The sequence below is a fragment of the Sinocyclocheilus anshuiensis genome, unplaced genomic scaffold, assembly GCF_001515605.1.
Source record: "Sinocyclocheilus anshuiensis isolate Anshui unplaced genomic scaffold, SAMN03320099.WGS_v1.1 scaffold229, whole genome shotgun sequence".
Taxonomy (NCBI): domain Eukaryota; kingdom Metazoa; phylum Chordata; class Actinopteri; order Cypriniformes; family Cyprinidae; genus Sinocyclocheilus; species Sinocyclocheilus anshuiensis.
Window position 1 is genome coordinate 117,470 of NW_015537957.1, and position 11,312 is coordinate 128,781.

Below are 11,312 nucleotides of genomic sequence, written 5' to 3' on the forward strand. Positions count from 1 at the left end.
CATTCTTAATAAATCCCCCCTGTATGCATTAACTACAATACAAATCATTAAATGCATCATAATTATCTTAAACTTTTGACAGGCCAAGATTTTGTTTCATAAAAACTCTCTTAATGCAATGGGGAAAATATGCAAATGTAAAATATGTGGTAGAAGAATGTCCATGTAGGTAAGTGTAAGTATGTGCAAAATAGAGACAGAAAAAGATTAATGAGGATAAACGGTGTGTCTCACACAGGGCAAAAGTGTGAATGATTGCTGAGTATTTATGTAAACGACTTGTTTACCACAGGTTACACATTAAGTTCACGAAGACTAAAGAGCTCATGAACTGCAATCATTTTATTTAATAAGTCATTTTCAGGCTTGTGCTTAAAAGCGTGAAATACAAAGACAACAGCAGATTTAAGTTGCCACCAAAAGCTCTGATATGGGATGTTCACCATAAAAAAAAATCTGTAGTATTTCTTTTACTTTTTTTGCATCTTTTTTTGTACTGATTATTCACACTGGAGTGAAAGGACCATAAGACTGCATCCAAAATCACTTCAGTCACCATGAATGCAACCCAGATTGCAGCTGATGTATCCAATATTCACAATACATTTGTCATTATTCTGCTAGAAATATAAACAATAAGCAACTCAGCGAACTCAATGTTTAATTAACTTTTTATTTGGTGTCTTAAAGGTAGAATGGGTGATTTTGTAGAAGCTAGCAATAGCAAGCTAGCTTTGAAAGCATGCATTCCACCCTCCACTCAGCGAACTCAATGTTTAATTAACTTTTTATTTGGTGTCTTAAAGGTAGAATGGGTGATTTTGTAGAGGCTAGCAATAGCAAGCTAGCTTTGAAAGCATGCATTCCACCCTCCCTGCAAAATCACTCTTCAAACCCACGCTTCTTCCAGAACATGAGTTAACCATTTATTTTACTTGTATTTATTGTTTAAAGCCTATTGGGGACATTTTGTGAATGCACTCTGAGTTTCTTGTGGCTTAAAGGCTGAGCACGTTTTGGTAAAGTGTCTGGGATGGTCTGATTCTAGAAAAAAAAGAGAGAGGACAAACTGTACTCAAACAAACAAAGGAAAGAGACATCATCTAAAAAAACAACAACAACAAAAAACAACAACATCATCAATCAATGAAACAGAGAAAAACAGATAGGTGGAGGCAAACACTGGCACCCAACAAATGGAATGTTTTCACACCTAAGGCAACCAAGAAATAAAAAGACCAGACATAAAGGAGTGTGAGAGAAATCTCTGTCAACTCACATCCACTTTACTAGCGCAATCCGGGTACCTGGGATCCTTCGGGACTTCGCACTGGCCTGTAACTCCATCTCGGCCTGTAGATGAAAAGGACAGGCAGTCACAGTCTGACAGCACTCTTCCACAGTACAGTAGCCTCAGTGTGGGATCCAAACGCTCTCGGTTTTAATGAGCCTTTGGGAGAGCCCTCTGTATCTTCTTCCATCTCCTCAACTTTATTTAAGCTTCCTTTATTAAGCATTATGAAAGCGGCTTCTTGCCCTCGTTCCTCTTAGTTGTCTGCATAATGCTTGCTCTGGGCTTTGTTAAGAGCTCTGTACTGCTTTGTGTTCAGTTGGGTAGAAAAAAGGAACATAAAATTGCAAACATCCCCTCGCCTTGATTAATAAACTCCCATCTCTCACTGGTAGCCGGTCCCAGTCAGCCTAATTAACGAAGAAAGAGGTTGTTCTTTGTACAACAGGCTATTTCAGATCCATCAAGCATGCTCACAGAGAAAGGAATTATGGGCTATTCTGCTTGATTATGAAAAGATACTAAGCAGCCGAAAAACACCCTTGAACTTTTCAATCGGAATACATCCAGTGACTCCATGTGTTCTGTACACACATGAAACATTGATTCACTCCCACATCCTGCACTTGTTTCTCCTTAAACTTTCAAGTTTATAAATGCCTATTGAAATCTCTTTTGTTTGCAGTTTCAGATATCTTTAAAAAACAAAAATACAGTGGTGGCCAAAATTATTAGAACACTAGTATTTTCACCAGCTAAATATGGTTTTAAGTTTAAGTTTTAAGTGTGGTGTTCAGTTATTATTGGTGCTTAATAATTAATAATCATTCTTATTAATATTAGTGTTGAAAACAGTTATTTTTTTTCCGCTGCTCAATAATTTGTCAACATTGATAATAATAGGAAAGTTTATTGAGCAGTAAATTAGCATATTATAATGATTTCTGAAGGATCATGTGACACTGAAGACTGGAGTAATGATGCGGAACATCCAGGTTTACAATCACAGAAATAAATTATATTTTAAAATATTTTCATTAACACTTTATTTTAAGGTCCAGTTCTTGCTATTAACAGTCCATTAGCTATGACTTTTGCCTCAATTAACTCCTAATTTGCTGCTTATTAATAGTTAGTACGTTAGATGTTAAGTTTAGGTATTGGGTAAGATTAGGGATGTAGAATATGGTCATGCAGAATATGTGCTTTATAAGTACTAATAAACAGCCAATATATTAATAATAGGCATGCTATTAAGTAACTAGTTAATAGTGAGAATTGGTGCCTATACTAAATCATTACCATATATTCAAATCGAAAACATTTCTAATAACACTTCACAATATTACCAATTATAGTACAGTATTTTTTATTTAAAAAATGCATAGTAACACATCGAGAGACCCATTTTCACTATTAACTGGTTTCTTATTAGCATGCTTATCACTAGCATATTGGGTGTTCATTAGTACTGGTAAAGCACATATTAATGCCTTATTCTTTATAACCATATCTTAGATCCCTTAACCCTACCCCATACCTAAACTGAACAACTACCAAACTAACTGTTCATAAGCAGCAAATTAGAAGTTTATTGAGGCAAAAGTTGTAGTTATAGTTAGTTAATAGTGAGAACTTGCCCCCAAACTAAAGTGTGACCAAATACATTTTTATTGTCTGGGATTGTGTCACGTTGTCATATTTTCACATTCATTGTGAACAGGCACAGTCACTGGAAACTAAGAACATGATGTTTGACTTTAGATCAAAAGAACCTGTAATTAGAAAAGTCCAAAAAGTCATTAAAACCCCTTTTCAATAGAACACAAAGTGCTCTTTTTCAACATAAAAGTTCTCATAAAGTAAGCTGAGTTTGAGCAGACTCCTTAAGCATTCTGCTCAAATGGCAGAGCAGAAGTAAGAATTCTGTTTTTCTTACATTAATAGTTTAAATAAACCTCCCACACAGCTTGCACATATGCTCGCTAAAAACCTGCTGGAATTCCACCAAACTCTGTTGGCAAACTTTAGAGATATCAAACCCTACAGAGGCGCTCGCTGTACAAATAGCGGCAAGAGATGATTGGCATTATAGCGATCGAGTCCAATCAAGGTGCATTAAATAATAAAGACTGAATGTGCTGTCCTGAAAAAAATGGAACCGAGCCCAGACCTCTTCATGTCTAATTTTAAACAGCGCATTTTAATGATTTTGGCTCACTAAGAGACTAAAATGGGAGTTTTTGGTGAGTTATTGAATCTTGTGTGTTATGTGTAGCTCTTCCAGGACCTAACAGACTTAATTATACTTAATTTAAGTTTAGACACAATGAAACACTTGTTAGTAAATTCTAAATTATGGAAGAATTGGGAAATATAAAATACATGTGGCAATCATAGCTCAGATCATTTAAGCTTTTTAACTGGAGATTTAGGTATCTTGGCAAATAGTTTGAAATGCTGTTTGAAATATCACTGATCAATCTCTTCAGAAACTCAAGAGGAGAGTAATATGAGACCTTTATTTACTCTGTAAAAAAGCAGGATGCTTAAGTATTGGTCTCCAATTGTCTTCCATTTAATGTGATTGCTATCTGATTATATCTAAATCCTACAATATCCTTCGCAACAAGGAAATGTTCAATCCTTGCCACCCAAACATAAATGATAGATTCACCTCTGGCGGGGATGTTAGTCTTCTTCAGAATCTGCTCCATTCGTATAGCCATGTCAGACACATTCTGGGCGATGGCCTGGATTCGTTCCACCAGACCCACCGGCTGGAATCTGGAAAAGTGAACAGGACTAAGAGAGAGAAATGATGTGCGGCAACAGGGCTATTAGTTTGTTAGGGCTAAAGAAATAGTTCACCCCAAATGAGGCTGGGCTACTTTAATGATACTCTTCTGTTTTTAGGAAAGAATCAGATCAGACATTTCACCTAACATCTCATTTTGTGTTCCACAGAAGAAAATAAGAGTTTAGAACAACACGAGGATGAGAAAAGATGGTTTTAAATATGCAATATGGAAATGGAGCAAACCTTACACTACCTGTGCCTAATGGATATGAGAAAGTATTAATGGATGATTGTGTGTGTCTAATTTAAATTAAAATGCACCTACACATACTACAGCCGTGTGAAGGAACAAGAGTCTGAAGTGCCTCTAGTGAAGCAAGACTTTCTATTTATTGTTGAACTGAATTCAAACATCCTTGAATGGTACGATTACCCATCGGACATGCTAATTGTTTGAAATATGCTTCAAGCATGAAATAGCGATGCTTCTGCACTGACACCATTCACACAGATAGATAATGAAAATGACATGCGGCATGTTTAGGCTTGGCCCTGAGAGAAAAACATGGTACAGCAATTAAGTCGGTAGCAACTTAATTCCCTTGATGTTGACAGCATAGAAATGATCTAAACAATTAAAAAGCTGGGTTAAAATGAAAGGAAACATTGCATCATTTAATTGTCCCGGGGGTTGACTGCACAGATTGCACTTTAGTTTTGCTATTTAAAGGTAACATTAAAACAGCTTTGGAAAGTTTTAACCATGTGTTCAATATTTTCAAATGCTTTGTGTCATTATGTATTGATTATAAGAATAATATTAAGCTGTTAATGTAAAAATAATCCACAAAAAGTGTGAAACAATTATAAAACGTTTCAACATTTAAAGGTAGGGTTTGAAAGCATAAGATCGCACCCTCCCTGCAAATCACTCTCCAAAGCCACGCCTCCTCTAAATCACATGAACGTGCTCCGGCAGGGCAGAGGCTAACAGCGAAATGATGAGAGACGGCGTTGGTGGAGGACTGAATGCAACGCTGTCAGATTAACTCATATCTCATTCACTGGTGAGAAAACATTACAGTACAAATTGCATAATATTACAATAATAACACCTTCCATTCTTGCTCGGTCTGCAATAGCGTAATGAATGTGCTGATGACGTACTGTAGCATGTCTGCGCAAGATATGCAAATACATACGATGACAGGCAGCTAGGACAGCCTATCGTAGCCCTCAGACCGAGGGATATGATTGGACGAACATTTTATGGTCCTACGCCTTCCACAGATTATATAAATACACATAAATATATTTAGACCACTTAAGCGACTTTAAAACAGCACAACAACACTGTTTTTTAACCAAATCACCTACCCTCCCTTTAAGTATAAACTATGTATGCTATTTTGTATACAAATGTATGAATGTCCCACAGTTAGTGATGGGATACACAGTAATGCTACAGAAGAATCACCTATCCCTGAGTTTGAACACTTGAGCTTCTAGCTCAGATCTTTAACCATTATGCTTCAATGTCCCATAATGCTGAAAGACAAGGCTGAAATGAGCCTTAACAGAATTGCAGGTACTGGTTGAGTACTTCAGTACTCAAGTATTTAGAAGTGACAGCAGTTGAACAACTGTTGTACAGCAATAATGGCACAATTATGTGCAATACAGCATGCTGAAATTGTTTTCAGTATTTTAGCACAATTACCCAATAGTCAATTTGCTAATATCTGAAAGTCAGTTTGCTCATATTTGAATACAAAAATGTGCAAGACTGTTGATAGACACTGAAAATGGCCAAATGACAATAGAATTGCATTTGCATTTACAACCAATAAAAGATCCAAATATTTGCCCATATTAGCGCTAAAAAAATACAAAACGACAGAATGATCAAATAATCAAAAATGTTCAAGTTCAGATGTTCAGTACTCAAGTAAAGATTAGATGATAGATAGATAGATAGATAGATAGATAGATAGATGAGAGAACGTGATCTTGTTCTCCAGCATGATTTGAGAATAATCCAAAGAACATCTTGTGTTTCAATGGAAGCATCTGACTGTATATACACATAGGCTACCTGAGTTCACATGGTTATGCATTTGCTTATTTAATTTGAAATTTGAAAAATTCAAGTAGTTTACTATTTCTAGTTTACTTTATTTTACTTTTTCATTGCACTATAACTTTTGCTATTTTAAATGTGCAAAATCCTAAAACTTAGTTTGTTTTCAAGTAAAAACAAAACAAAAACAGTCACTGTTGTCTCTGTACCCACTGGACTTTTCAAGCTTTGTACAATTCTAGTTATTTTTGACTATATTTTTCTCTTGCATCTGAAAGTATTTCAATAAAAACTCAATAGGTTTTATTTTAGGTATCTCAAGAGACTTTAAAAATCTCTTTCAGAGAGACAGGGGAATGTCTTTCAGCAAGTTTAAGGAATGCATTGTCATCTTTGTTTCACACCAAGAGCTTGATTTCTTTATAATGCAGCTCACATGAACCACCTGCAACCTCGTGCCCTGCAGTTACATCAACAACATGCTGAAGCAAACAGCCTCCCTCTGTGAGCAACTCTGTCACTCCCAATAAATGTCACCTCCACACGGCACAAAGCTGAACACTCAGAAAAACACACCATCTGAACCCTGACCTTTCTGACTTCACACCCAAAGACAATAAAGTGTTCAGGCGGACCTGTCATATGCATGTTTGACTCCCGCATTCTCTGCACTTCTGAGATGTCTTTTTTGAGATACTGTCAGAGCTTTTTACCTCCTGTGGTGTTTCATCCACACCAATCAAATCAGCTTTAGAAAGAACGTCAGTGGTGATTTTTCAGTCCAACAGACATTTCAAAAACACAAGTTCTAAGGCTTTGTTGATACTACACCCAATTCAATCTGTACTGTATTTCAAACCCGATCATTACGACTAACTTTCACATTTCGTAAGTGTTGACATTGGAGCCGTTTGTTCAGACGGTGTAGTCACTATCCGTTATATCTATATCGGTTACTGTTATAATTACTTTGGCAACAATATGATGCCCAGAAACTTACTTCTGCAACAACACAAAGTACAGCGCTCTTGAGGCATTGCTGTATTTTACACCTTCATGAACATGTCCACTCATACACTATTTACTATATAGCAAATGGCACATAGTTCACTACATGGTGAAAGAGTGAACAAAAATGAGAAACCCTAACCCTAAAAAAACATCTACTCAGTATCTGATCTTATATCATTCAGATTGAGACAGATGTCCAAAAACCTATTTTTAATTGGATTTTAACCATACTGTTGTTCTTAATAACTCATTTCATCTGGTTTCATGCTGTTCAGTCTACAAAACTTGAAGTTAAGTCAGATATGGCTACAGATTCTGGCTACTAAAATTGTTATATCGACTCCCTTACATTTCACGCTCAACTCAACTTTATTTTACAGTAACTGAAGTCACAACTAACAACCTAATTGTAAAAGAAGGCTCTTTGCATTGTCACATAACTAAAAAGCAATGGGCCTCATTCATGAAACATTCGTAAATATAGGAGTAAATTCTGAGTAATTTGCGCGTAAAACGGACCTTCCCGAAAACTCTCCTCCGAATTCACAAACACTTCGTACACATCAGATTTGATAGTTAAACATGTGTATGTTAATGAATTCTAATCATTCGTAAATAGGGCACTCGTGCACGCTCATTCACAATTAGCATAATCCCCGCCTATGAATTACAGCTAGCAAATTGCTTGTCCAGGAACGCAGTGGAATATTCTGGTCTACTTTCTCAGGTTTGGCTCCAGTATATTGCATAAATGCAAAAAAGACTAATAGGCCATATGCCTAACAATAAATATTCAATAACGTGTGTCCACCAGAGCGGCATATCCACGGCAGTAATGTGATATCCACGGCAGTAATGTATTACTAGCATCTCATTTTGAAGAATATTACTGAATATAAAAATGCAGTAACCAGCAATATTAACTTCTATATTGTTGTTCAGTTGTTGTACAAGTGGTATGATTGGTCGGTGTAGTATTTGTTCCGCCCCTCCTCCATTGATTGGACGGCTGGGTAAAATTTGACAGTGACAAGAGCTGCGTTTTACCCAGAGCTAAACAGTTTATCAACTCTCAGCTACAAAAAAAATAAAAAAATCAGGCCCAACGGCCTTTAAAATATTATAATGGCAGTGCATCAAATTCAGTGTCATCAGTTTCCCTAAATGAACACAGAACGTTTTACGCACCATTTACACGTGGTAGGGAGCAGGTGTAAATTTATTTCCTACCAACTAACATTTTGAAAATATTAACATTTTCATGAATTCGAATGTTTACGTCAGAACGGCTTTACGAACGATTTACACAAAAATTAGTTCTGCTCGTGTTTCATGAATGAGGCCCATTGTGTGTATATTTGCGATGCTAATATACTTGTCCTGACCAAACCAAAACTGTAACATATACTCCTTTAATGGAAAATTACTAGTACATTTCCGTTTAGAAATCATGTGTGAACAGGACCTTGTGAAAAATACCAATAAATGAGTTATGGCAATTTTTCAGGATTAGAAGTTGTAACATTACCAGCAAATTTCCGTTATAATGAACGAAACATTAGATTACTGGTATATGAGTATGTACTGTAATAACACACTCCTTGCTACAAAGACTCAATGAGTTAACACAAATGTTTACTTGCAAATGCACCACAAATCATATTGCACTATACGCTTTTTACCCTAAAATACCCCTTTTGCACAATAACATTTACAGTATTTATGTAAAGAACTTGTATAGCTTGTTTTAGATTATGCGTATGTATAGTCAACTATTTATAGTATATGTATAGTTAGATTACCGCTTCAGTAAGTTAGCTATGTACAAGTTCAAAACTGTTTCTTACTTCTGTTGTTTTATGTTCATATGTTTAATTATGTAGCACTGTAGTCCTGCGAGACATGAAATTTCGTTCCACTCTATGTTCACACATGTAGCGAAACGATAATAAAACTCGACTTGAACTGATGTAAGAAATCTGCTTTGGGACAATTATATGGTTTTGAAAGTGATGACGCGATTACGCCACACTGTTTACAGTAATAATTTAAAGTTATTTTAACGAGTTCGTTTGCCCATAAAATCTTAAGGAAATTGTGTGTAAACTTATTTGGCTTGCTGTCCACTGATGAGGGGCTCGATGAAGCAGCTTCAACTCGAGCTCTGATCCACCCCCAGGGACTTGGTATAGGATGATTACGAAGGGCAAGGTACCTAAGATGAAGGTGGAGTTTTGGGGAGGTGGAGGGATGCTGGAACAGCTGAGAGTGGAGAGAGGTAAGCAGCTGCTTATATACTCTGGCTGTTGATTGAAAGATTAGATGGGCTTGCTCCTCCCTAACTTACGTTAAAGAACTTAATTTAATGAGTTCGTTTGCCCATAAAATCTTAAGGAAATTGTGTGTAAACTTATTTGGCTTGCTGTCCACTGATGAGGGGCTCGATGAAGCAGCTTCAACTCGAGCTCTGATACACCCCCCAAAAGTGCAGAAATAAATTTGGGACAGCAAGTCGAGTTTAGTGAGATCAACATGTCTGAGGGTTTAAGTATACGGGATACCCAAATACTTGAAGAATAATGGTGATACCCCCCAAAAGGAGTGAAATTTAAGCTATACTAATGATGGTGGTGGGAGAGCCGCGCTTTGGAACTTTAATTAAGGAGCATCTTACTGTTGCAGTGCTGCAGCAGTGACTTTCCTGGAATTACTCCTGTGGGAGTATCTCAGGACTGGAGGTTTGAGAGCGTAGCTGGAGTACACCCCACTGCACATCCCTGCCATGGAGCCCTATGAAGTAAAAATACCAAGGGGCCCCTAGATGTCATGGATGGGGCAGGGTGCCCTCGGCCCTGAAGGGAAACGGGCCACGGACGTCCAAAGCGAACTGCGCCCGAACAGAAAGCTCACACTGCGATTCGACCGGGAGCGCTCCCGCGCATTTGAAGGAGAGAGCTCCCTATAGGTATCAAAGGAGATCTCAATCGCAATCAAACGGGAGAGCCCACACTGTGATTCGAACGGGAGAGCCTGGACGGCATCTGGACGGGGAGCCCACACGGCGATTCGAATGGGAGAGCCCACTCCAGGAGTGGTAGCTCACGCCGATTCGAAAAGGGGGAGCTCTCACTGCATCCAGATGAATAGGAGCCCTGCGGGACCATGTAAACAGGAATGCGCGGAATAATAGGGGGGGAAGCGGTCCGGACTCACAAAGATGCTAGTGTTTGGTGCGCTTGTCTAATGTGAGGCTGAAGTAGCGAGAGTTAGCAGGTGGGAAATTAAAGGCCGCATGGCATAATTTAGGTGGCCTAGGAGCGAAAGCGAATCCTGCTTGCTGCAATGGTTAGAATCTAACAAGTTTGATGCGATTGTGACAATGCAATCTATTTTTTCTTTGGGGAGAGAGGCTTGGAGTTTGACGGAGTCAAGGAGGATACCGAGAAATTCCAAGGATGTAGAAGGGCCCTCGGTTTTTTCGGGAGAGAGGGGAACTCCTAGTTTTGAAAACACTGATTGGATGACGGTTAGGTGTTTGGCTGCAGGGGAATGACTTGGAGAAATGACGAGGAAATCGTCGAGGAGATGGATGAGGTATGGGATGGCATAATTGTTTTGTAAAATCCAGCAGAGCGCTTCAGAAAGCATATAAAACATTTTTGGACTGCTTTTACAGCCAAAACTAAGACGGACTGCGAAGTAGAATTTCTCGTTCCAACGGATGCCAAACAGATGCCAGAAATCTGGGTGAATGGGCATGACTTTAAAAGCAGATGTTATGTCGACTTTTATTGCCAGGCTCCTGGGTTGGAGTCTGCATCCGGAGCCAATGTTCTGAATTTCTGAAAAAGAAGACAAGATAAAGCGTCAGCGATTTCATTTTGATGACCAGGAATGTGTTCCGCTTTAATGACAAATTGGTGACAGGCAGAGATCCAAATTAGACATCTAAGAAAGGGCATGATTTTTGGAGCGCTAGAACGGCCTTTGTTGATGCAGTGGACGGTGGCAGAATTATCACAGTGAAAAAGGATGTTTTTCGTTGACCATTCGGAGCCCCATAGATAGGCTGCTACTACTATGGGGGATAGCTCAAAAAGGGCAGTTGATTTGGCGGTTTGGCTTGTGGC

General features: G+C 38.1%; 1 protein-coding gene across 1 annotated transcript in view; it reads right to left on the bottom strand.

Moving 5' to 3' along the window:
- Window positions 1-11,312, bottom strand: part of LOC107665964 (alpha-1,6-mannosylglycoprotein 6-beta-N-acetylglucosaminyltransferase B-like) — a 101,369-nt gene that overhangs the window by 45,738 nt on the left and 44,319 nt on the right. Inside the window, exons 6-7 of the mRNA XM_016457052.1 lie at window positions 3,969-4,078; window positions 1,280-1,353 (exon numbers count right to left, since the gene is read on the bottom strand). Coding sequence (XP_016312538.1) covers window positions 1,280-1,353; window positions 3,969-4,078 — 184 coding nt within the window. The remainder of the gene's footprint in view (window positions 1-1,279; window positions 1,354-3,968; window positions 4,079-11,312) is intronic.